The following is a 27704-nucleotide window of genomic DNA, read 5'->3' as shown; positions in this document are numbered from 1 at the left end:
AGATACGATATATATGCAAATGTAGGTTACCAAGAATATAATCAGATTACTGGTAGGGTCCAGATGTACAGTGTGAGATCTTTATTATGAGTGGGTAGTGTAAGGGCACATGGTCTATATAGAATGCTTCTGATTGGAGTTGAGTAGTGAAGTGTGTTACCTACATTACATTCAACTAGGGCTGAACAATTTTGGAAAATAATCTAATTGCGATTTTTTTCCTCAATATATCAATTGCGATTTAATATGCGATTATTTTTTCAAGGTCCTCTTCTCATGTATTTTTCAACAAACACAAGCAATAAATCAATCATGATTACAATCGTGAACCTCGTGAGGTAGCAACAGTAGCGAGGCACGTTCTGCACAATACCTGACGTAGCGCAGCATCTTCCTTTTTAAAGCCAAAATAATTCCACACGACTGACGTGCCGCCCCTCTTTGGTACCAAACTTCCAGCCGTGCACTCTTCTGACGAGCCTGAGGCCATTGTGCAACAGGTTCAAGCGCAGTGTTGACTTCTTTCCCTGCCTGCTCGGCTCCGCTCGGCTCGCTCGCAAGTCACGTGACCAGATCACGTGACCAGTCAAATCGCAGCCTTTGCGGTTGGAAAATCTCGTTTTGTCATATCGCGATATTATCGCAAATGCAATTAATCGTTCAGCCCTACACTCAACATCATTAGTGTCAGCTTGAACACGTTGATTCACTGCCATTGATCTGCTACACCCACAGCAAGGTTGTCCCTTGTACTATCAAACATGTCTCTCAATCCAGTTTCTCTGTCACACTGCTCCAGTTCCATCCCGACAACTTCGTCCCTTCCTGCCAGACAGGAAGTTACCTCAGGAGCAAGAGTTCATGGTGACTGGTGCTCGGGAGCCACGGGTTTTCCTCCGCCAGTGGAGCAACGGACCACGTCACTGTCAGGAGTTCAGCTTCTCCAGCCAGCTAGACTGCAAGCTGCTGGAGTACAGAAACCTCACACACCTTCAGCTCCTCCAGCCGGTTGTCCTACAGGTAGAGCTCAGACAGTTATGCTAGTTTGTATAACTAGACACACACACAAATCAAAGCATTGGTCAGGAGTTGTGTATAATTGAATTTCTTGTGTTTTCCAGGGCCAGGCTGCCGCCAAATACTGCCCACAGGACACCACACTGGATGTGAATGTTTTTGTGGATCCGGTGTTCCTCAATATCAGCCAGTATGCCATCCACACTGTGGACACCGCCCTGCAGAGCTGGCAACAGGTAGCAGAGATCAACCTTTATATATTCTTTATATTCAAACACAAGGTCCCTCTTTCTTTTTTTAAATCCCCCCCTCTCCTCTTCCACAAATACCTGGCCATAAATGCTCTTGCAATTCTATCATTGATTTCTCTTTCTCCTTTCTATCTTTTTTTCTGCCTTTTGAAGACTTCCCAAAATTGTAACATGGATAAAATTGAGAATAAGCTAAACAAACAAGCTGGATTCCATGAGAATGGTTTTGGTTGTACGCCAGTGGTAATAACATGTGCAGGATGGAACTGCCCTTTGCTGGAGGCTCTGACTAACAGGTTACAGTGTGTCTTTTGCCGGGCTTCTCGTCCGTCCTACGGTCCTCGTCATCTCTCAGTTCTCAGCTCTCAGCACTGCCTCTGGTAGCCAGGATACTGCTGTGTGAAGTGATGCCCGTAAAAACACGGTAAAACTTGAGTGGTGACACCTGCCAAGATTTCATCTGGCCCTGATCCTCCACCCACTTCTCTAATGCACACACATACACACACCCTGGCCTCTCTGGCTTTGTATGCCCTATCATGGCCGCTCAGCTGTGGCTGTGCTGACTCATATGCTGGCCTCTGGAGACATGAGGTACTCTCATGCTTTTACATGCATACACACTCTCACTGCCATGTGAAAGAAATAATAAATTGTGTTTTTCTAGGAACAGCTGTGGTCTTTTACCTGTGGAAAATAAAATTAAACAAGCTGTATAAGAAACCTACTTTAAAATGATTATTCTGGCTGGCAGTTTAATACCTTTGTTTTTACTCAGTGGCATCATTGACTCCTCAAAGCTGACCCACTGAGTTGCACATTCGCTCATAATCATCCATTGGCTTCATTATTGCATCATGTAGGGCAAGCTAGAAAATGTTCCATATTTCTGCCGGTTAAATTCGCCATAAATAAGACTTTGAAGCATTGGTGTTGTTGTAATGAAAGGTCATATTGCAGTTTACTGGACTGTTTTGGATATGTTGGTATCCACAACATGCCAAGCACAATTACCTAGGATAATATTTGGTCTTCTGATTTTTTGCCAGGTTTTTCTGATACTGGGTGGGTGATATGTTTGGCTTTTTCAATGCCATTTTTGCCCAGTGCTATGAGACCCAAAATAGAGGCATGTACTGCTCGCACACACTCACACAGAATAGCCATCACTCGTACACAGTCACTGGTACGGGATTGATTCATAAAATGATTAAGCTTCTTGTATTGTCTTGATTGGTCTAAACAGCAACAGCCTTGTAACTTGTACAGATCCTTTTAACTGCCTCCAGCCTTTACCACTTTTCTGAACACAAGGGGTACAGAGAGGTCAAGTATGAAAGGCTGAATTCTTTCTTTTTTCTTTTCTTTTTTTTAAGAAAACACTCTTCTGAAGTATTTGGTTTACCTCAGGTAAAGTTGTGGACACTTAGATTGTGCGATATTGTTTTCCTTTTTGGGGTTTTCACTCAAACCAAATCTTGTACGTGGTGAGAAAACATTGTATGGGTGCGATTAAGCACAATATGTCTGGTGGTGAGATGCACTATAGGGGCTAAAGTATAGACCCACCGTGTTAAGCTCAAATGTATGTTTGATGTGACAGAGGCTTACGTTCCATGCACACGCACGCACACATTTTCATGCACAGAAAAACTTGATCCTAATTGAAAACGTAATCAGAAGCAGTTGGAAATATTAACAGGTTTGTCCTTCCGCAGCAGAAGGATGTAACCTAACGTGTAATTGTTTCAGTGATTTTCATGTTTCCTGGTGTCAAGGCTGCCAGGCAGGCCCGTTGTGTTGTGGCCTGCAGGGTCAGCATGGAACTGTGGAGAAGATTCCTCCACTACCACACAAGTGAAACCTCACAACCCAGACATGGTTGTACCAGACCACCACTACCAAAGCAGCTGGACAACTTCCAGATGCATAGCTACAAATAGAAATACAAGACAGTCTTCTTATATGGTTATAATCTATTCTCATATAGCTAATATATGTTTTGATATTCAGTTGTTGTTGTTGTTATGGTAACATGGACTGCTCATGATAGCATCACGAAGGTCTTGCTGGCAGTCATGAGTACAGATGTGAAGAATATATCTATTATGATACGCAGTCTGTTCCAAGGCAAGCAGCGCCCCTCCTCTCCCTTATCTCTGATGCAGTGCTTGTCTTCAGCATTAACTTCCAATCAAGTCTTCGCTGACAATTCTGACAACACTCGTATTGTTGGTCTGTGCAGGTGTGAGCGGATATAAGTCTCCTATCATAGTGTTCGTTAGCAAGATGCTCATCTCCCAGTTGTTCCCAGGCAGCAACATTTCTAGTGAATGTATGATCTCAAATTCTCCATTGAAGTCTTTTTCAATGCGACATGATGTGGGTTTTGTTATTGAGCCCATTTTAAGTAAAACAGATGATTGAGCGAGGTATAGGTGTTGTCATAATGATTAAACTCCCCAAAAGCCAGTTACCCTTAGCCATGCTGAATCTGCATACACTCAATGGTGTGTAACACACACCGCATACTGTATCACAAGCTGGAAAAACTATATTTGCTTCACTGCACACTACAACCAGCCACTGCACCGGACAAAAGCCCAGCGGACAACAGTTGTGTGTGTTATGTTGATGCTTTTTGTGTACAAAATCATCATCGATTTAACATCTTCCTATATAAAGAGTTCATATAACTGCACTCAGATAATGAGAGGACAAACAGGACATCCAGCAGATACAGCACCGACCAACCAAGATATCCAAATGTTTGTTGCAATAATAATAAGAGCAACAAACGTGGTGCTCAATAAGTTGTGAGTGCTACAGCCTTACTGGTTTTCAACTAATAAATGAGGCTAAAATCGAATGAATTGTGTATCCATCTCACATGAACGCAAACACTTTCTGTGTTTGAATGTTGGGAAACCTTGTGGTTACTGTCATGCTGCTTTAATGTGGTCATGTTCATGTGCTGATGTCTTTATGTAGTTGGTATGTGGTCGCGGATGTAGTTGTTGTATCGTGAATATGTACTGTTTTTGTGTTCTAATATGGCTGCTTTTTCAAACTGAGATGTCATGTTTCCAGCCTAGGGACTACAGATGTGAGTCAGCTCATATTGTAGCTAACTCTGGTTCCGCTAAGAAGCTGTGAACTGTCCAACTGCCAAATTAATACAGAAATAAATGTAAGTTCTTGTACCAAAAACAAAGATGGATCAGTTAAAAATCAAGTTGTCAGCTGCCAAAATCCCTAAGCAGAATTCCACAAACCAATTGTAATAAATAGGCCAGGGCCTATTTATTACTCTTTATTTTCATGTGCCTCTTGCTCTGTAGCCCCATATGGCCCCAACCTCAGCCCCCCACCACTCTAACCTCAGGCCTCATGTCTCCTTTTTCAGTGCTCAGTCCCTAGCCCCACTTCCCATCTTCTCTCCCCCAGCCCCTAACCCCAGGGAAGTGACTTTAGTGGAAAGCCACACAAAAGCCCAGTAGTATTTACACACTCTGCTTTCTCACAGAACTTTCACAGACTGTTATATGTGCAATTGAGACAACAGGAATTTTCCTCCTGTTTTCCCCCCATGTGTCCCATGTTCCTTTGCAACCGGAAAGAAAGTGATAGAGAGATCAGGTTCCTGTTTGTAGCAGATGTGTGGCCCAAGGTCATCTAAAGCAGAACACATAGGTGATTGTAGATGTGATTATTGTTTTATTGTGTCCCTTTTGGAGGTTTAATTATCTTCTCCGCAGTGTCTTGTTTCATGAGTTTTTCTTTGAGTGGGTGTCATTATTTACAATTGGTTTTCCAGACATTTTACTGTACCTTGTCCTTTATATATGTGCCACTCTACCACGCAGATCTGGGCTAGGCTCTGTGAAAATGTAAGTAATAGAGTCTGGCTGGATTAGTGAAATGGATCCTTTGATTCCTGGTAGGACTGTGTCTGAAGGACAGGCTGTCATCTTAAGCTCTTTAACAAGGAAGACGTGTTGACTGTTTAAATATCTCTGTCTTAATATTTGTCCACTTAAAGTCTTGGACAGACGGGGAGTGATTATGATTACTGCAGGAAGCTTTTCTGATGTGTGTATCATGTTGCCTCATGAATCAGAGCGGAAAGACGATACCATCAAAGAGCGGACTTAACAACGGCATCTTAAGATGGCAGCAGGAAGTTTGTAAATCGCAGTGTCAGATTCGAAAGGCTGCACAGATAGTGTTGCACTATAAAACTGGAAATGGATTTGAACCCACTGTCGCAGCTGTCCTGTCTATATTTTGCTCCGTCTACCACACTCTCAAATCTTTCACCAAGTGTTCTTTTTAATGGTGTAAACTTTCCCATCCGTCTGTAATAGCATCAACAACCCCCGAACCCCGAACCCCGAACGTGCTTGGCAGTCAAACTCTGAGCTTTCAATGCCAGCCTCTTTTAACCATCAACCCCCTGCTATTTAAAAGTATAAAGTAGGCCGGGGTTCCTCTATGTTAGGATACATACCTGCAAACTCAGAAGAGCTGAAAAAGGTGACAAACTAAACCCCCCCCCACCCCCCCCCCCCAGCCTTTGTACACGTTGCCTAGCAACGCCGCGCATGCGCATTATATCCTGCTCCGCTCCGAGTTATAGTAGTAGGCTATTCATGGGAAACGCATGAACAGCACGTTAAGATCTCGGCCAAGTCGTAATTAAAAGCAGTTCTTCATTATTTAAGTTAAGCGGCGGTAACGCCAGTGTTAAACAAGGTGTTAAACACGGTGTTAAACACGCACATGCCGGTTGGTGTGCGTACGGTACTGATTGTTTATCGGTCCACGGCCGTAATGAACGTGCATTGGTCCATATGTAATGCGCACGTTCTGTTGTTCCCATTGGCATAGAGCTATTGAACATTAACTTTAACAAAGGATACGGATAACATATAGCCCACGGCAGTTTTGTCATTGTATGTATAGCCTATATTTGTATTACGCTATCATCATTCAACATGTAGAATGAACGTGTAATCTGTAGAGTCGATTTACATAGATAATTCACAACCATGAACCTAATCTGGATCTTAAACCTGCCAATTACCAACAATTGTTACAACATATAAAATATGTTTTCGTTTTTAGATCGCGTGTTTCAAAGGCATCTGCGTCTTGTGTACATAACACAGCGCAATATGAATACTGTCATTTCCAACAGTGAAGCGTTATATGTGCTTACTGTAAACTAACTCTACACACGGTCGCCAGCGTTTGTAGATTTTGTTCGTAACTCCAAACTTTTCGTAGCTACTAAAAAGTTGATGAATGCGAAACCGAAATAATTGATCCGAACGGATCACGGATCATCCGTTGCACCACTACTAGCTATTCACTAAACCACACGGATATGTATTTGTTCATTACGTGTTCGTTTTCATCCCTCTCAGATCTGACCACAATGACAGCCCCCAGTAATATCAGATAACAGGACGGATGCTGTGGAGATCAGCCTTCACAAACGCATTCTGTTCGCATTGAACGAGGTGACGTAGAACGGGTCTAGCTAGGCTAACTTTAACACAATTCACTGAGGTTAGCTAGCAACCTAACAAGCTGATAAGCTTAAGCATGTTAATACACTTTATTTGGCTAACATAATTTTACTTCAGCAACGTTAGAATGATACAGCATACAATGTTTTTGCCAGATTAGCTGCTACTAGACTTACCTCAAAACTTGTATCTGTAACGTATCCCGAAAATTGTCCAGAAGAACCACTCGCTGACGACTGAGCACTCCACTCCAAGAGGGACCGATGGGTAAAAACGCGCGCTGTGGTTTATCTTGCTTATGATTGGTCGGTGGTCGTGGAACGCGAGTCATTTGAACAAAGATTTTATTTACTGTGAAGATAGCAAACTTGTTTCTTGCTCATTATACAGTCCGTTATACAGTGTATGGTTGGTCGGTCAGCACCCCCCCCCCCCCTTAAAAAAAAACTCTTCGGATCTACACGATTCACGTCAATGACATATTTTGAGTTGAAAACGGCGAATTTCGCCGAAAGGTGACTAGTTTGCAGGTATGAGGATAGTGGAGTAGTTATTGAGAAGCTGTCTGAACCACAATCACGTGTGTCAAAAGTCAGGGAGGGGTGTGCAGGAGAGACCCCACCAGGCCCTGAGAGCCTTTGGAAGAAGCTCAAGTCAAACTTAAACATACAAATGCACCCACGCTATCCAACTCACATGCAAACTATGTGCTGTTTTGAAATTGTGTACCTGACACACGTTCCCTTTCCCTGTCAAAGCAGTGTTTTCAATAGCAGGCAAGTGAGCTCCTCACTCTTGCTTGCAAGGTGACGTATGAGTGGAAAGCATCCCTGTACCCCTCGCATGTCTGCAGTTTTCTGTGAGGCTTTTTCATTGACCCATTGCTGTGGGTGGGCCAGCTTCCACCGTATTATTCTTTCCGCTTTGAGGAAATGTGAGGAAAAACCATGCTCATGCAAAGTTGTCATTTGAACTGAATCCCGTTTATCTCAAGACAAAAATCTAGCTGCTTGAAAAACGATGTGAAAAGTGTATAATTGGTGAAGAGAGAGGCCTGCTGGAGGTTTGATGTGGGGTCGAGGGGAAGATTTGGAGACCTAGTGTAAGCTGTTTCAGCCTTGATAACTGTCAGGCTGTGAAATGATTCATTCTGCCTCTGAGGTTGTGCTCCCACAGGTGAAATCACTCGACTCCTTTTCCTACTGACTGATAGCTGTATTTTTAAGATTGAGATTACATGCATTGATGACACCTGCAACTGTGCTCAAACTCAAACTTCACATATACTGTGCATTATACTCCCACCATAAATATACGCACCTGTAAGTATTTGTGCACTCTTTTTCTCATGTCTCCCTTCTTCTTCCTCCTCCTCTCCACACATCCATCCAATACACTCCTGTTTTTCCTCTTAGAAAGGGAACCCACAGGCTGAGGAGCTGGTGTACAGTCACTATGTGATCTGTAACGACACCCACGAGACGCTCCGCTTCGGCCAGGTGGACACGGATGAGAATGTGCTGCTGGCCAGCCTCCACAGCCACCAGTACAGCTGGAGATCCCACAAGTCCCCTCAGGTAACACACACACACACACACACACACACACACACACACACACACACACACACCAGTAAATATTCATACATGTGCATCGACATCATAAATACACATGTACATTCTTTACATTGTAAAGGAGTAGCACAGGCAGTACACACTGAAACGTTTCATTTAGCTTTTCAAGGACACTTAAAATATAATACACAGACGATAATAACATAAGGTGGATACATGTGCATGAAGAAAGGCTTAAATACTTTTGTTTATAATCCATACATGTTGACTTCAACATATACATTGTGTCCAGTAGCACATAGAGTTTGATACACACACACACACACACACACCATCCTCAGCGTGCAGCAGTCACTATCTGTTTATCTGTCAGCACTCTGAGACAGTACCCTGACAGCATTGTTAGAGAAGATTGATTATATTTAACCCTTTGTGGTTTTGAGGTTGAGTGGAGGGTGGGCTGATGATCTGTGGCATATGTGTGTGTGTGTGAGTGTGTGTGTGTGTCTATGTGTCTGTGTGTGTGTGTCTATGTGTCTGTGTGTGTGTGTTTGGTGTGCACATGTTTCATGACCCCCATGTGTTCCATGGTGAGTGTGAGAAAGTCAAGCTTGAGAAAAGACATGGCCATAATTGCTCTCAGTGAGTCAAGTTGTATTTATCATCAACCATGGTTAATCTGCGCTCTTACATCACTCTAGCTCACACATACACACACACACACACACACGCAAACACACACACACACACACACACACACACACACACACACACACACACTTGGAGTGTGGCAGTGATGCACAGCGAATACAACATCTAATTTTTAGCAGTGATTCAAAATTACCTCTGTATTTTCTGGCAAGTTTTGGAAGAAAGATTGTCCGAATGGGCCATATGTCATCATAGATAAGGAATGTGATTCCTGGACGGTTCTGTCATGTATTATTCCATCATGTGTTTGTGGTATATGAAAAATGTGTTCTCAAGATGAACATGATTTGTGAAACTAGATAAATAGGAAATAGTGCAGCTTTGCCAGAAACACTCAGCTAACTTATTAAGCCTGATGTGATAAAATGCCTGCCAATGCAGCACACACTCCTAATTATATGTTGGGGTTATAACAATAGTGGTCCTGATAAGAAAAGGGGTTGTATTTCTTTAATGGTCCTGCAAGTGTGTTTTTGTAGCTCGTACAAATCAAGTTTCTTGAGTCTTAAGTGGTTGTGCTGTTTTTCTTAAGTCCCATAATGCTTTGCAGTGTCTAAAACAACTCTGATCATCACAAGCCATCGAGCCCTAGACCTCCTTACTTTCCCATCTTTCCTCTTTCCATCTGTGAGCCTGCTCTCCACCTCAACCCGGAAACCTTGGCCTTAACCCCTGACCTCTCGCCTATTTGTCATTTATAATACCGACCTAAGGTGCTATCCTGCGCTCCACTCATTATTTCCAAATTCTCCCTAATTCAGCTTGAATAAGCATGTTAAACAAGTAACATTGCATCCAAACAGCGTAATGCTACAACCCTTCCAAGAACATGAGTAAACACTCTTCAGCGTGGGAGCCGCAGTGCAATTAGCTCAATCAAGCTGGTGATATACTAATGTTGTGTGTAGGACACTGTCTTTTCCTGCCGTGCACTATAGGGACCCACCAGACGAGGGCCCACACACCGTCAACCCCGGTTTAGAGAACATAGCTGTCCAATACTCCCTTGAAGAGGACTCAGTCCAACTTTCTTTATTCCTGATGCTTCACCTCCATCAGCTCGATGACATCAGAAGACCTGGAAAGTCTTGGCTCTCTATACTGCTTTGGATGTCTCTTGGACAATTAAAAAAAAAAAGATTCTTCAACAGCAGCTCACAGCTTCCTTGTCCTTTTCGTCATCCCGTACCAGTGCCTCCTTGTGTTCTGGTGTTTACAACACACTGACTGAGCTCAATAGCCCTGGTCTTTGCCTGGCTATCCTGTCCTGTCTTGGAATTGCTAGAAGTCAAATGTGTCCTTTGTATCTGTGAGCGGGAAGGCTCAGGTAAAAGGCACGAGACGGAAGCGTTCGGGGTTGGGCAAAAACAACAGCGTTTATTCCTCCAGAAATGTGCACATAACAGCCAGCTCCGCGGTATTTTTAGGACGGGCAAGGCCAGGACGGGGTGTGTCGTCTTCCCAGGACCCAGCCTACTGCAAGACAGATCAGAACCAGGTTACCAACATGCTTTATATTAAATGCCTGATTACCTGATTCCGATCAGCTGTCTGGTCTCCGGCCGAGCCACTCCCCTCACCCCAGCAGCCGGCGCTCTAACCACACCGGGCTGCCACATACCCCCACCGCCCGACTCAGGCCGGGATCCCGCCGGCCGACAGCTGACTCCCCCCCCCCCTCCGCCGAGCGGGAGAGGAAATCAGCCACGACCATCCGGTTACCCAGCCTGTGGATCACCTTGAAGTTAAACGGCTGTAACGCCAGATACCAACGAGTGATCCGGGCGTTGGCATCCTTCATGCGGTGGAGCCACTGGAGCGGGGCATGGTCCGAATAGAGGGTGAAAGGGCGCCCCAGGAGGTAGTAACGCAGGGCACCGACCGCCCACCGTATGGCGAGGCACTCCTTTTCCACCGTACTGTAGTTCACCTCCCTCTGAGCCAGCTTACGGCTAATGTGCAGTACGGGGCGGTCGACCCCCTCTACCTGCTGGGACAAAACGGCCCCCACCCCACTGTTCGAGGCGTCGGTCTGCAAAACAAAAGGTAGAGAGAAGTTAGGGGTGAACAGAAGCGGCTTTCCACAGAGGGCTTTCTTAACCCTCTCAAACGCCAGCTGACATTGCTCCGTCCACTGGACCGGATCTGAAGCACCCTTTCGGGTCAGGTTGGTCAGAGGGCTGGTCAGCTCCGAAAAGGCGGGGATGAACCGCCTGTAGTAACCGGCCAGCCCTACGAACCTCCTGACCTCTTTTTTCGTCTTGGGCACCGGACAGGCAGAAATGGCGGCAGTTTTCTATATCTGTGGCCGCACCTGCCCGCTGCCCAAGTGGTACCCCAGATACCGTACCTCCCTCCGCCCAACCGCACACTTCTTTGGGTTGGCCGTGAGCCCCGCCTGCCTCAGGGACTCGAGCACTGCCCCCACCTGCTGCATATGCTGCTCCCATGTCTCACTGTGGATGATGACATCATCCAAGTAAGCAGCAGCATATGCAGAGTGGGGACGCAGCACTCGGTCCATGAGCCGTTGGAAGGTGGCTGGAGCCCCGAACAACCCGAAAGGAAGTGTGACAAATTGGTACAAACCGTACGGAGTGGAGAAGGCCGTTTTTTCCTTCGACTCTGGAGAAAGGGGAATCTGCCAGTAGCCCTTGGTTAAATCCAGTGTCGTATAAAAACGAGCAGTGCCTAGCCGATCCAGGAGTTCGTCGACCCGGGGCATTGGATAAGCATCGAATTTGGACACCTCGTTAACCCTGCGGTAGTCCACACAGAACCGGATTGACCCGTCCGGCTTATGTACCAGCACGACAGGGCAACACCAGTCACTGGTGGACTCTTCTATTACTCCCATCCTAGCATAGCCTGAAGCTCCGCCTGAACAATTTTCCTCTTGTGTTCAGGCAGCCGATAGGGCCGTGAACGAATGGCCACGCCCGGGGGCGTTTCTATGCGGTGGTTTATGAGAGAGGTGCGCCCTGGCAGCGGGGAGAACACATCGGCAAACCGCCCTTGCAACGCGGCAACGTCTGCCATCTGACCGGGTGAGAGATGGTCGCCGCAACAGACCGGGGCTAATTCGGTGTTAATAATGACCTCCGGTCCCAACTCATCTCTTTCTATCACCGTGGTGGCCAGAGAAGCAGACGCCACTTCCCTCCACGTTTTAAGGAGGTTTACGTGGTAGATCTGTGTTGCTCCCCCCCTGTCAGAACGCACCAGCTCATAATCTACGTCCCCCACTCGTCGTGTGACCACGAAGGGCCCTTGCCACTTGGCGAGTAATTTGGAGCTAGAAGTCGGGAGTAACACAAGTACTTTATCTCCCGGTGAAAATTGTCTCAGTTTCGACCCTCTGTTGTACAGGCGCTGCTGACGTTCCTGAGCCTGCAGCAAATTCTCCCGTGATAACTGCCCCAGTGAATGGAGTTTTGCTCGCAGGTCCATAACGTACTGAATTTCGTTTTTACTTGTGCTCGGACCCTCCTCCCAGTTTTCTTTAAATAGGTCCAAAACACCCCGTGGCTTCCTGCCAAACAGCAGTTCAAAGGGAGAAAATCCCGTGGAGGACTGAGGCACCTCCCGCACTGCAAACAACAGAGGGTCTAGCCATTTATCCCAATTACGGCTATCCTCGTGAACGAACTTACGAACCATGTTCTTTAGCGTTTTGTTAAACCGCTTCACCAGGCCATCGGTCTGTGGATGGTAAACACTAGTCCGGATCGAACGGACGCCCAACAGTTCATACAGCTCGCGTAGTGTGCGTGACATAAATGACGTGCCCTGGTCAGTCAGGATCTCTTTCGGGATCCCGACTCGGGAGATTATATGAAACAGTGCCTGTGCAACGCTCTTTGCAGAGATATTGCGCAACGGCACTGCCTCGGGATATCGTGTTGCATAATCCACTAGGACGAGTACAAAGCGATATCCCCGTGCACTCCGGTCTAATGGCCCGATGAGGTCCATACCAACTCTCTCAAAAGGCACCTCAATTAATGGGAGTGGGCGCAGAGGCGCTTTTGGGGTGGCCGGCGGATTAACCAGCTGACATTCGCTGCAGGATGCACACCACCGCTTCACATCCGCGCAAATGCCCGGCCAATAAAATCGGGCCATGATCCAGTGTAGTGTCTTATCGTACCCTAGGTGACCTGACATGGGGTTGTGATGAGCCGCCTGGAAAATCACTTCCCGACGGCTTTGTGGTACCAACAACTGGGTATTGATCTCTCCTGTCTGTGTGTCACGGCTCACACGATACAGCCTGTCCCTAATAACAACAAAGTGTGGGTGTGTGAGTGCTGTGTTTGGGTGTAGCTGGGAGCCATCAATACTCACCACCTGATCGAAAGCGTGCTGAAGGGTCCCGTCCCTAGACTGTTCGAGGGGGAAATCCTCAACCGGGAACACTGGCGGGGGCAGAGGGGCCTCCCCGGCACCCTCCGGTGGTAGAGGGACCTCCCCGGCCCCCTCCGTGTCTGTTCCCCCTTCGTCGCCGTCAGCCGCTTCCGATTCGCCACTAAACACAGCACACCACTCACATTTCCCTGACTCCCGTGAACGCACCCCCATAGCCCCCGCTAGCTTAGCAAACCCCGGCCAATTTGTTCCCAAGATCAGAGGGTGCGTGAGGCGAGTACTAACTCCAGCCCTGACTCTATGCTTTTTACCCCTAAAAGATATTTCCAGAGTCACCTCCGGGTACTGGTGAATATCCCCATGCACACACCTCACCTTCACCCACGATGCTTCAACCAATGCCCCCGGCCGAACCAAGCGCTGATGGATCATCGTCTGATTACAGCCCGTGTCCATCAGAGCCTGGTGGGTACCCCCCTGTATACATACCGGTATACGGTACGTCCCTTCTAAACCGGGGGAGGCAACTGGCGGTCCCGCAACCCGGACCAACTGTCCGACCTCCATCATGGGACACTCCCGCCGGAAGTGGCCGGGCTGCCCGCACCGCCAGCACTCCTGCCCTGGCGCCTAAGGAGCCCCCCGTGGTGCCGGACGACCAGAGGCGGAGGCTGGATCCTGGGGAGAGAGAGAGAGAGAGAGATGAGGTAGGGCTTGGGTGGGAAGGGGCCGGGTCGTGGGTTGAGGGGAAAGCGGTGCAGCGGCTGCTGTCTGGAACCTCCTCCTCGGGGCTGGAACGGGTCGGTCCGCGGGGACGACAGGTTGTCGGGGCTCCTCCTTCATGCTCCGCCGGGGAAGCGAAAGGTGGTCCTCCGCGAGGACGACGGCTGCCTCCAGGCTGGCAGGGCGGTGACACTGGACCCAATTCGCCATTGACGATGGCAGCCCGGCGACAAACTGCTCCAGTGCCACCTGCTCCATGACTTCCTCAGCGGAGCGCATCCCCGGCTGAAGCCAGCGCCTCGCCGCATCGAGGAGCTGCTTCGCGTAGGAGAAGGGGCGGCCAGCGTCCTCGAAGGGAAGGGCCCTGAACCGGCGGCGGTGTCCCTCTGGCGTGCTGCAGAGCCGGTCCAGGATGGCCCTCCGCAGCTGCTTGTACTCATGTCGATCGGACGCTGGCAGGCTGTGGGCGGCTAGCTGCGCTTCCCCGGCCAGCAGGGGAAGAAGCCGCACAGCCCACTCCTCCTCCGGCCACCCGCACGCCGCCGCAGTGCCCTCAAATATGTCCAGATAAGCCTCTGGGTCGTCGTCGGCTGACATCTTCTGGAGGGCAATCTGCGGCGGCCGGGCGGGGTTGGTCACCGGCTCGGCCTCCCGGGCGGCCGGACGCTGCAGCAGCTCCCGCAGGAGAGCACGGTCCTCCCGCTGGCTGGAGGCGATTTCGAGGAGAGCCTCGCTCTGCTGACATTGCAGGGCAGTTGTGCTCTCCTGCATGAGGGTGAGACGCTGGAGGGCCTGGCCCAGCGGGCTTTCTCCTTCCGTCATCTGAGGGGTTCAGGTCCCTGTTCAGGCGCCACTGTGAGCGGGATGGCTCAGGTAAAAGGCACGAGACGGAAGCGTTCGGGGTTGGGCAAAAACAACAGCGTTTATTCCTCCAGAAATGTGCACACAACAGACAGCTCCGCAGTATTTTTAGGACGGGCAAGGCCAGGACGGGGTGTGTCGTCTTCCCAGGACCCAGCCTACTGCAAGACAGATCAGAACCAGGTTACAAACATGCTTTATATTAAATGCCTGATTACCTGATTCCGATCAGCTGTCTGGTCTCCGGCCGAGCCTTTCCCCTCACCCCAGCAGCCGGCGCTCTAACCACACCCGGCTGCCACAGTATCCCACTCACACCCCAGTAAATGATGTCCTCTCATTTGAGGCCATGGCTTTAAGATAACCCTGAAGCTTGAACCCGGCCAGCTGTTCTTTGGCCCATCCAGTCCCTTCTCTTTAGGGTCCATACTGCTTTACCTTCCATAAATCATCCATGGTCACATTGCTCTGTCGATAGCCCTGGTTTGACTCTGTCCCCTCTGTGGACATAAAGTCATGACTCCCCCTCCCTTAATGTAGCCCTCCTTGTTCTCCTTCCCCCCAAACTATAATTAGTAGCATCAGTGCACCTTGGGGTTTCTCTACCTCCTAGCGTGGTCCCTTCCCACTTTATTCAACATAGACACATACTGCTACACACATCCACCCCCCTGCCCCTGTTGTTCAGGGCCTTGTCCAGTCTGAGAGACCTGGGGCCTGTCAAGAAGGCAGACCATCAGCCGGTCCTCATGGCTATGGTGTGATGTCTGTGTCCCAGCTGACCTGTCTCACACACACACACACACACACACACACACACACACACACACACACACACACACACACACACACACATGCATAAGCCAAAGCTACTCATTTGCTGTTGTAATGTAATCTGTCCCCCTTTCTCTCTTTGCTTCCCCCGAGAACCCACTGCTCATGAAATCATCCCGAGAGGAAGACAGCGGGAGTGAGAAAGATGAACAAAGGCAGGATGGACAGGGAAATATGAGAAATGTAAAAGGAGGGTAGCACAGAGCTGTCAAGAGGATACTGTACAGGCCTACTCTAGAAAAGAAGAGGACATGGAGAATAGGAAGCAAGGGCAAGAGATGAGCCGTGCTTTTCACACTCACATATCGGCCCAGAGAACTGTAAGAGTGCAAGGGAGCCAAAAATGTGTCTGCTCGCTATCTAGCTATCCCTCCCACCTCCCCCATTTCTCTCTGTTTATGATTCACGAGCGAAGTATAAAGGAAGTATAGATTAGTACATGCCAACTATTTTTTATTATCATTAAATCCTTTAATAATATATTCTCTTATTGCCAGTCCATATAAATATTCCTTAAGAGAGAAAAGAAGTTCCTAAAGCAGCAGGCCTGTTGTTGATTCAGCTTGAACTAAAACAGGGAGACATATTTAAGATCTGCAATCTCCTGTGTGTCCGTTTGTGAAAGAAGAGTGCTTAATGTGTGTTATCCTGAGTGGTCTAACCAGGGTACACTTCTTACCATGTTGACATACCTCTGAATATCTGTCACTTCTCTCAGAAGAAGAGTGTTTTTGCAGTGAAATGTGAACCTCAGCTCAGGTCACACACCCTCTCAGTGCTGCTCTGTTTCCATCTTCTCCCTCCTCTCTCTCTACCAGCTGACTCTGCTGTCACTCATAACCATAAGATGCATTAAGCGGGTCGAGTGAGGCAGTCACGTCCTTAGAGTCCACTGTGGTCTAACACTTGATACAAATCATACCCATACGTGCACACCCAGAGCCACACACACTCAGTGATTAAATGTTTCCTAAGGCCTGGAGTCTGTCAGACCTCTCACTTTAATTCCTCTCTTTCAGGCTCAGCATGCCTTCACACCCCAGCATTTGCCGGCCGAGGTGGAGCAGTTCATAAACACTCTCTCTTTTCCTTATGTTTAATCATTATCTTTCTTTTATATAATGTACATCTATCTACATCAGAGATAGCAATAGAGATATGTATACAAAAAGATTGATACATCAATGATAAAACGCCAGCATGATCATGCGCCTAACTACGCAATCTCTTTAATTAAGTACAGTTTATATCTATCGCTCTCACACACACACACACACACACACACACACACACACACACACACACACACACATACACACACACACACACACACACACACACTGTCCCCACCCTGTTGTTTCTCAGTGCTCTGGAGTGTGGTGTGGATGGTTGGAATATCTGGCTGCTTGGTACAGGATGCAGCCTCACACATGGAAATCCCTGTGGTTAGTGTGGTTAGCAGTGAGATGGGCGTTAAAAGCCCCCTACATTTGGGAAGGACTTTTTAATTGCCTAAAAGGATAATTCACAATTTGAATAAATTATAATTTACTCCAGGAGCAGGCTTCTACTGAAAAGTTCACACTCTCTCTTTCTGGATGCGTGTCTCTGTGTGTCATGGTTTTGGTCCAGGTGTGTTTGTGCGTCAGTGTTATGCTGGTGTTCGTCTGTGCGGCTCCCAGGGGTAATGAAGATAGCAGCCCAGGACTATTAGTTTGCGGTGAGATTGGCCGTGTTTTTGGAAGCAGGCATGACAGGGAGGTATTTAGTATGACTGAGAGAGTTTGTCTTTACATTTAAGAGTGTGTTGTGTTTGTCCTGTGTTTATTGCCATAGGCTCTGTATCAGTCTGTTCCGGTTTTCACCCTCCAGCAGAGTTTAACGTGCACAGCTCATTATATAAAAAAAGTATTTATTCTTTCAAATGTATCAGCTCTTTTGTAAAGTAGGTTTTCAAATGTCCCTGTCCTGGTCCATTGTTTAAGAAACACTGCCCTCAAGTGAAGTGGTTAAGTTGTGCTGCTCATCAAGGTTGTGTGTTCACTGCAGTAGATTCAGCCGAGCCTTTGCAGATATTCGCTCCAGCTTTACACACACATGACTGATCAAAGAGCAGCCAACGAAACGGGCTGCTGTCCATTCTGATCCCTTCAGAAATACCGACACTTTCTGCTGTTTGTCCTCAGAGCTGGGATAGGCTGACCTCTTTACACTGGCATAACCTAATAGCTAACAGAATAGTAAGAGGTGAACATTTAATCATTGCCTGTTCCATTTTGTGTTTGAGCTTACATGTAAAGTCTGTACAGTGATTTATCTTGTACTACCACACTCTCTATCTTGTCTAGGCATGTCTTAAGAAACAACCCCCTAGTGTATAATAATACATTCAACAATGTGATAACTAAGCCAAAGTCCACAATATAAAGTACACTGCCTGGCCAAAAAAAGGTCACACACTCTAATATTCGTTGGACCGCCTTTAGCTTTGATTACGGCATGCATTTGCTGTGGCATCGTTTCCACAAGCTTCTGCAATGTTACAACATTTATTTCTGTCTTGCATTCATTTTTCACCAAGATCTTGTATTGATGACGAGAGATTCGGACCACTGCGCAAAGTCTTCTCCAGGACATCCCAAAGATTCTCAATCAGGTTCAGGTCTGGACTCTGTGGGGGCCAATCCATGTGTGAAAATGATGTCTCGTGCTCCCTGAACCACTCTTTCACAATTTGAGCCCGATGGATCCTGGCATTGTCATCTTGGAACATGCCTGTGCCATCAGGGAAGAAAAAATCCACTGATGGAATAACCTGGTCATTCAGTATATTCAGGTATTCAGCTGACCTCATTCTTTGGGCACGTGGCTGAACCTAGACCAGACCAACTGCAGCAACCCTAGATCATGACACTGCCCCCCAACAGGCTTGTGACCTTTTTTTTGGCCGGGCAGTGTATGTTTGATCAATCAGATTCAATTTGAAGAAGCACAATCTTACTATGACTTGTCTGTTGTTTCTTTGGCACCAAGCCTTAAATGGTATGTGAGTCAGTTAGTCATCATTTCTAAAGTCAGTGTGTAGAGAGAGTGAATCCTCATGTCTTCCTGGGCAGGATAACCATAGACAGAGTCATGGTCAGGTTACAGCCTCATTCATCCGTGCAGCGTTCACACTCCTGCTCCAGGTCACATGACAAATGCCCATGGTGAAGGAGCAGGACTTGGCTTTCTTACTCAGCACAGCTCAAATAATACAATAGTAAGTAAAGGTTTGATTGAGAAAATGATAAAGGTAAAATGAACTCTATCTACATATCTATGTATCATGTCCATCTTCTGCTGGTGCGTGCATGCATGCAGGAGTGTGTGTGTGCGAGCCTGTGAACGCATGTGTCTTCTGTTTTTTTCCTAAGATTAATCCATTTAACTGTCTCTTTATGGAGTCAGCCATGTAGATTATTTTTACACATCACACTTTCATGTTCCAAGGATGTGAATACTTTCACAGCTTTGAGGTTTGTTGAGCCTTCAACTGTTCTTCCCTGCAGCTGGACCTCCGTTCGAAAATCGATCTAAATCTGCTTACTGGACAGTAAAGCCAAAGCACTTTATGCTCACGCAAAAGGAGATTGCAGCTTCTCAGAAATGTCCAAACTCCTTTTGTTAGCATGTGCTCTTGTGTTACTGGATGGCTGCAGCTGATTCTCCCAGCAGTGCTAGTTGGGAGCAGGCTTGGTTAATGATTAATACGTTACGTCTGGAGAAGTTCTGAACCCATAAAGAGACAAAAGAAAACTTTCAACTTCATGCTGCCAGCAATGTTATTCAATCAATGGCTGCTTAATATTCTAGGGACCCATTCTCATCTCTCTACAACCCACCATTTGGTCCTCGTCCAACCATTGTAAAACAGTGTACATTCCCCAGCTTTCTACCACAGCTGCCACAGCCAAGATTTTCATGAGAACTTCAGGAGGGAGCAGCTTCAACACCACTTCTTATTTTAGTCTTTGTACAATTCAGTGCTGTTCATCCCTCCAAAATCATCCCTCAATATCAAGTAGACTGTGTTTTTTCACTCTTACTGACATGCTGTAAGATTGTATTTTGATAACACGTAAAATAGCTGACGAGCCATTGGTCTGTCGTGCGGGGGTGTCTTATATATATCAATATGTTAGCATTCTAAAAGCTTTGTATGTTTTTATCCTCTACATCAAACCCATGGCCTTGAAACTATAACGAAGAATGTTAAACCACGGGTTTCAACCCTGTCTGGACAGCAGAAGTGTTTCTGTACATATGTGTTAGGACTCAGGCCACATTGTGACCACAGAATTATTCAATCGATGTCCAAATGTGAACAAGTTCACCAAATCGGGCTTGTACTATGACTACAGTTACAGGCTTATGTCTTTTTTTCAATATGTTTTGTATTTTTAGAGAAATATTGTTATGATATTGAAAAAATGATTTGATTTAACCTCAGACTGTAGTTAAAATATTCCTTATCTGATCCAGAGCCAGCTTTAGTAAGGAGTGACCATTCCACCCAAGTGTTGTTCATATCTGTCTGATGAGGTTACTAACGCACAGAGACAGAGTTACCCAGGTATTAAAACGTACTTACTCTGGGTGAGGAATATTTCATGCGTTGAGAAAGCATTGAATATTATACAAAATAGAATAAGTGTATGTTTAGCATCAGTCTTACAGCATAGGAGTTGTTCTTACTGTTTACCAATACAAATAAAACTCGCTATAAAGTCACCAAACAAATGATTTTATAGTTGGAATTTATCATCTGGTAACATCAGCTTCCCATGACCTGAACCTTTAACAACAAGTAAGGTTGTGGTTCTCTTGTGTGTTTCCTCTCTGTTTGACAGACCAGTATGTTTTGTCTATTTTCAAGTACAGCTGTGGGACAGCAATGGATAGTGTAGCAGCATTTATTCGATCCAATCACATACAGCTTTGATGGCGTTGAGCGCAGGATGCAGCGATGGTCCCCTTGCATAACAGTTACCAGGGATAGCTTAAAGGCTTATACCCACAGTTTACGTCCAGGGGTTGGGAATCCATAGTGTCCGCCTGGCTGTACCAGCCTGCTGTTTGTTCCTCTCCTGAATAACAAGACGTGGGTGCAGGTCAGGAATCAGTGAGCGTTGTGGTCCCATCGGAGTTCAGCACCACGGACAGCACCTTGATGTTGCATGACCAATCCCACTGGAGCAGCGCTGCATCAGGTGTATTGGACACAGTAGGAAGTAGAGGTCACATGACACCCTGTCACCCAGGAAGACGTATCGCCATATATTCTGTCATAGACATAATTCTGAAAAAACAGCCGTAACTGTGAGAACATTTTTATGAGCATCACACATTAAGAATTCCAACTGAATTATCTGAATGTGTTTGTTTAAAACCGCTTTGTGCTATACAGATGTTATTTTTTTAGTTGGCTGTGGCTAAGCAGATCCAGTAAAAGACACAAATCCACATGTGTTTCCGGCATCCAATAGATCAAGCTAGAAACTGTTGTAGTGTATTAACATGATGTGGTACATTGTCCTGGGTTTCAGTGTTACTCAACAGACCACTCTGTGGTTAGCAGTTGCTGTTTGGGATTAACCCAGGCGGATTTTGGATTTTTTTAGATTCAATTTACAACATACTTTTGTCTTGCCTTATTTGAAGTTATGTTTTTGATTGAAGAGTAGAAAGGATGAATGTTTGGGTGCATATAAATGTGAACATGTTGTAGTGAATTTATTTATATCTATGTTCGTGATGCTGCATTTCTACATAAGCCCAGAGCTAGCCTTTGTTTTTGATGTGTTCATAGACTCAGGCAAGGTCTCTGTCCTTCCAAGGGTCCTGGACCACTGACTCCTTCACCCCCCCATGCGGTTTACAAACCTCTCTGCTCTCAGACAGTACTCCTTTGTCAGCTCCCTTCATTTGATGCAAACACTTGCTTCGTCTGCGTCTCATGGAACCCTTGAGGCCCTGGATGTCTGAGATGCTTTGGTTGACACCAGAGGGAGGACTATTGAACAATGTTAGTCGAGCATAAACCTCTTAACGTCTCCTCTCTCAACCACGGACCCACACAATGCATTCTCTCTGTACCTTCTTCCAGCTCTCAAACCGCTTCTTAGACTTGCAAATCTGGGCTTTGATGTTGCACTGCCTTGATTCTTTTGTCAGGGATGGGGAGTCAACGAGAAGAGGAGCATTGCAGACAGCTGTTAAAGCCACCATAATTCCCTCATGTTACATGGGTTAGCCCTCACTGCCTTGGCAAGGATGCTGTTTTGTCTCTTTCTCTCTTTAAATTATTTACATGGTAGACAGTTCAACTTTGTCTGCCTCTCTGTATCCTTACCCATATTTTCCAGAGGACAATCTTCATATTCCTTTGTTTTGTTGTCTGGGTATAAACCTGTTTCTCATTTGTTAGGTGGCTAGCTCCCTGGTCCCTCAGTTATTTCACCAGACAAAACAGGCCTCTGTTCCACAACCCTGTTTTTCACATCTACACCCATGACATTAAATAAGACAGGCAGTACAGAGACTTGTCAGAATACTTTAAACCCTTGCTTTATGAAATTGAAATCACATCACTTTCAAATTGAATTTAGTTTAATTGAGTGGAATTGATTAGTCATCAACTATCTAACACTCACACGCCTCTTTGGGGCTTTCAGAACAAATGTGCAAAGCTACTGGTGTTTTTTATACCTCTACTTCATGTCTCAAATCTCCTATTATAATAGGACTATAGTCTGAGGCAGGCAGAATGGAGGAATGGTAGTAATGGGGAGACAACCAAAGACGACTGCGGTTTTGTCAGCCCTTCTTTGCAGCATCCAGGAACGCTGATTACATCTCCACTGCGGACAGACACTTCATCGGCGTTATGTGCGCCCAAGCTCATTCCTGCTGGAGGACAAAAGACGGATTGTGGTTACAGTGGCAGGGTGACTCGTATTGTCTGCAGGAGGACAGGGGTTGGTGGGCGTTTGGTGTGTACGTATACAAGTGTGAGGGATTGCGTGTCTAACCAACTGCATGTGTTGCTCTGGTAATCCCACATTATCAAAGCAGACATGTGAGTGTTTGCCATTGGAATGACATGATGATGTCACCAGGCATTTACCAGGAAGTTAGTAGTCATGGTTTTGCCTATGATGGACTGTTATCCTACCGTCTCTTACAGGAAACTTTGTTGCTAATGATTTTCTCTCAGGACAGGAGTAAGTAATGAACCAGGCAGTAGACATGACTTCGTACCCATGATGGAATTTGGTTGATTGAAGAGCTATTTGAATATAACTTACAGTTTTGGCAGATGGGGTTCTAAGAAGTTACCCATGTTTTGGTCCTGCATTTAGTTTCCATAGCAACTGTTAAACCTGAATGATAGGGTTTTAGAAAGTGAATGTGGTACTGATGTTCAGATGTTCCACACAGGATCTGTGGATTTTATCCTCTCATTCTGACCCCCTGAGATCTGGATTAGTAGACAGGTGTGTCTTGTTACGTTTATGTTAAGCATGATTTCAGCAGAAGTGATTTAACGAGGTGAAAGCCTCATCATGTGCTCAACAATACCTGCAGGCTCTAAGTGATTTAAGCAGATTGGATTCAGTAAAACTTCTCAGTAGAACCAGTGGGAATATGGTTATATACAAACTATATCAAACATTGGCTTTCATCAATGGTGTGATTGCCCACTACATGGGGGGTAATCTGGCCCTGTTGTCTGACTGAGGATGTTAGACCAAAGAAGAAGGGAAAAGATTCAAGTTGAATTACAATTATCATTCATCAAGATGAATCATCCTCACGGATCTGAGATACATCATCTGCAGCTTAGTTTATCAGTTTGTTTGAACGAACGCTTCCATATCAAAAGCCATATCAGTAACTTTTAGTGAGGACATTTCTAAAGAATTTGCCTGAATAATGATGATGATGAAGTATATTAATGAGTGGAAAATATGTTTTACAAAAGCTTTCTATTAATATAGCAATAGCGTAGGTCAAGTTGTACTCAAATAATTTGGATGAACGCTTGTGTTCTGGTCATTTTGTTGGCCAAAGTTGTTTTTGGAAAAGCGACACTATAACGTGACCCTGGTCCGGTTAAAGCTGTCAGCATAACAGATAACAGTTACAGTTGAATGCAGTGATAGAAAAAAAAGTGATTTGTGTCACTTCAAATCTCTCAGTTTGATAATCCCATGCGGATCACTCCGGTACCAAAGCTGGAGCCAAGTAATGTGTTGGAATCTACGAGTCCTCCATCAGCCAGCCATAATCAAACGGTCTTCCTGGGATTTAAGGAAAATAAGCAGAGATTGTGATTTCACATTTCTTTCACACTCCTTTGTACTCCTTGTACTACACATACTTTGGTATCTCATAATATGACCAATAGCTTGACTTTGGACCAGAATCTTCAACTCAGCGCCTGTATCTGAGGGTGAATGTATGAATTTTGAACTAGATGAATTATATACTGTAGTTGATTGTATTATGGTTTTCAAATGTGAGTTTCCTTTGACTTTTTTAACATGAAACAATTTTCTCTGTCATAATTAATATTTAATACTTATTTAAGTCCAAATCTGTTTGTCTCCCTGGCATGATGGCCTTCCTGATATCTTACAGTCCAGGCATATTTAGGTTGAAGCTCATGTAAGACCCTTGGGGGTTTTTCATGGTTCTAGTTCTTGAGGTCAGAGATCCTGGAAATAGAGCGAATGTGATCATGGTTTCTCAACAGGCCTGGGGTACCAGAAGCTTCATGAAATGAATCTAAGTTTGAAAAGTACCGTATTGAAACTAATATAAGACAACCGTGATTATAAGACAACCCCTCTTTTTCAAGACTCATTTTTGGGTAAATACGCATTCAAAACACGTATTACATCGAAAATTCTAGACCCCGAATATAAGACGACCCCTTTTCACGCTTTGCAAACCTGTGCTGCTGCCGGGAGACAGGCATGACATCCCGGAGGAGCTACGGAGGCACCGGCGGGGTTGCAGGGCTGGAGCCATGCAGAAATTGAAGAAGAAGAGTAAATACAAGCCTTCTGTACCAGCGATAGTAATGGGGAACGTGAGATTTTTGGCGAATAAGATGGACGAGCTCGGCGTATTGACAAACACCCAGTGGGAGTACCGTGAGAGCAGCCTTATGTGTTTTACAGAGACGTGGCTGCACTCGCATGTCCTGGACAACAGCACGGCTCTCCCCGGCTTCACGAGCGTTCGGGCAGACAGGGACGCTACTCTAAGCGGTAAGAAGAAAGGAGGAGGGATTGCTCTGTATGTGAATGAACGATGGTGTAATCCTGGACATGTTACCGTGAAGGAGCGTTTCTGTAGCCCGGACATTGAACTGCTAGCTGTTGTATTACGTCCGTTCTACCTGCCCCGTGAGTTTCACTACGCCATTGTTGTTGTTGTTGTTGTTAACATTCCTCCATCGGCTGATGCGGAGGTGGCTGGTGACATCATCCACTCCACTGTGGCTAAACTCCAAACAATTCACCCAAATGCTTTCATCACCATTCCTGGGGACTTTAATCATGCTAAACTGGACAAAACTCTTCCAACATTCACTCAGTATGTGAAATGCCCCACCAGAGACAACAACACTCTGGACCTTTTATATGCTAATACCAAGAATGCATACTGTGCCACTGCCCTCCCCCCTGGGCAGATCAGACCACAACCTTGTCCAGAGGCAGGCACCGTTTGAAGTTTGAGTAGAGACATTATTATGACTTCTCCCTTAAAGGTCAAGTTGAGCCAGAGCGAGAGGGGGAGGCATGGAGGGTTAAAGGAGAGAGAAGCGTTGAAATAACAAATTGGTGCTCACAGATGGTGCTGAGGCGCAGCGACTTCACCTCAACATTTTCAACATAATTAACACTAACAGAGTTCCTCACAACTTCTTAAGTCAGGGGCTGATACTAAGACGTTAATGAACATTAAAAGTTGACAGCAAATGTAAAAGTTTTCCTTTCATCAAGCGCCAAGTCACCCAAACATAAAAAATAGGAGCAGAATGGTGTCCCTCAAACCACTCTGATCTTAGCTAGTCCTGATTGTAATGTGTGTGGTGGTTTAGGGAATCATCTAGTGCTGGGCAGGCATGGCGCCAGGATTTCCATTTTGGATGGGCCACAGTAACTTTGGCTGGGCCTTTTAATCACAAAAGTTAACACTGTTTCCAACTGGTAGTCTCACTTTAACAGAAATGATATATATCGGTGGAGGGCGACTAGCACGTCTAATTGTTTATGACACGTTTAAAATCTTTTTTAAAAACATGTTCAGTGCCGTGATTATTATTTCACCGCGGCAGTTTGTATTTATTACAAGTGCACACGTGGGTAGGCCTATATATCCTTATCTATATTTTCGCTTTGGATCGAGTAGCTCAATACATTAATTCAGTAAGAAAACTTACATTTTAATTCTCTTTAAGAGTTTTCGCTTGATCTGACTGGATTATACTTTAAATGAATTGCAGGAAGAGGGAGAAACGGAGCGATCATAATACTGGGTGAGCTACAATGACTTTTAACAGGAGAGAGTGCTGTGCTGTTCATTCATAAACTGAACAGTCTATGCTTTCAAGGTAATCTGGACACCATCAAGTCAGGCAGGAATATTTAGCTCTACCTCCCGTCTCGTCTACATTTTCTAGACGTTCTAGTCTCGATGAGAAATGCATTTCCAGATATGAAATAAGACAATGATCTGCTTGAAACTGACGTGTTACTTTATTCAACATAGAACAGAGGGCAAAAGCCTGAATAAAAACGCACGAAAAATCCTTTAACTACAGGTGATGTAGTTATTTAAAATTCTCATAGACACATTTACTCATTGTTTTTCTCTTGATACTCATAATAAAGCACATCATAAACAACACGAGGAAACCGGGCTCTAACATACATCCTTGAAAACTCGACTGATTTTCACTTGGGTGAACCTGGAGACTTTGTCCTTCAGTAATAATCCCTTCTGTCCCGCCAACAGAACTCACGTCCCCCGTGGAGCCGACACTAGCGTTAGTTTTTTTTTATGTGGAAATGGTAGTGGACACCTGTTGTGATGAAGCGCAGGCAGTCGAAGACTCTGGCGACTCCGTTCTTACTCTTTTAACATATTTAAAAATCGATACCGGTTGTGCCATAGCAATGATTCCATTTAGCTCTATACATATCGTAATGTGCGTGCGCGAGCGTAACCTGGGGCGACGTATAATGGCCCGTTGTGATCTGTTGACCTCCCATGTGATAATAGCCGAATAAATGTTGTCTTTTATTTTATTATTTTTTCAAATGGAAACGTTTTTTAGTCTTAACGGTGTATTCAAATGCTAATTTTAATAATTAAAAATAAAAGTTAAGAAAATATATGTTCTCCCAGTCATTTAGGGTGGGCCAGTTGTACAAGTGGGCGGGCCCAGGCCCGTTAGGCCCACCCACAACACCGCGCCTGGTGCAGGGGTATTCAACTAAAATTCAACGAGGTCCAGTTAGAGAAAATTTCCTCAAGCAAAGGTCCGGAACATCAAAATGTCTTACTCACGTTATGAATGAGTGTGATATACATTAGCTGTGACCTAGTAGCAACAACTGACTGTCTCATCAAACAAAGGACAATTCAAAAACAAAAATATTTATTGTCACTTGAACTATACAGATATACAGTATAATACTGTAGATATTTGTAATGTTCCACTCTGCATTTCAAATAAAATAGAGAAGATAAATAAAATAGCTTTTGAAAAT

At 45.5% G+C, this 27704-nt stretch overlaps 1 protein-coding gene across 6 annotated transcripts in view; it reads left to right on the top strand.

Annotated features, from left to right (window-relative positions):
* Positions 1-27704, top strand: part of LOC134861661 (intermembrane lipid transfer protein VPS13B-like) — a 325581-nt gene that overhangs the window by 255339 nt on the left and 42538 nt on the right. For all 6 annotated transcript variants that reach the window (XM_063879045.1, XM_063879048.1, XM_063879049.1 and 3 more), the window contains exons 44-46: positions 800-1020; positions 1122-1253; positions 8218-8379. In XM_063879045.1, the coding sequence (XP_063735115.1) occupies positions 800-1020; positions 1122-1253; positions 8218-8379 (515 nt within the window). The remainder of the gene's footprint in view (positions 1-799; positions 1021-1121; positions 1254-8217; positions 8380-27704) is intronic.

Source organism: Eleginops maclovinus, chromosome 3 (genome assembly GCF_036324505.1).
Source record: "Eleginops maclovinus isolate JMC-PN-2008 ecotype Puerto Natales chromosome 3, JC_Emac_rtc_rv5, whole genome shotgun sequence".
NCBI classification, from domain to species: Eukaryota; Metazoa; Chordata; class Actinopteri; order Perciformes; family Eleginopidae; genus Eleginops; species Eleginops maclovinus.
Note: the sequence above shows the minus strand (reverse complement) of the source record. Positions and strands in the feature narration are given on the sequence as shown.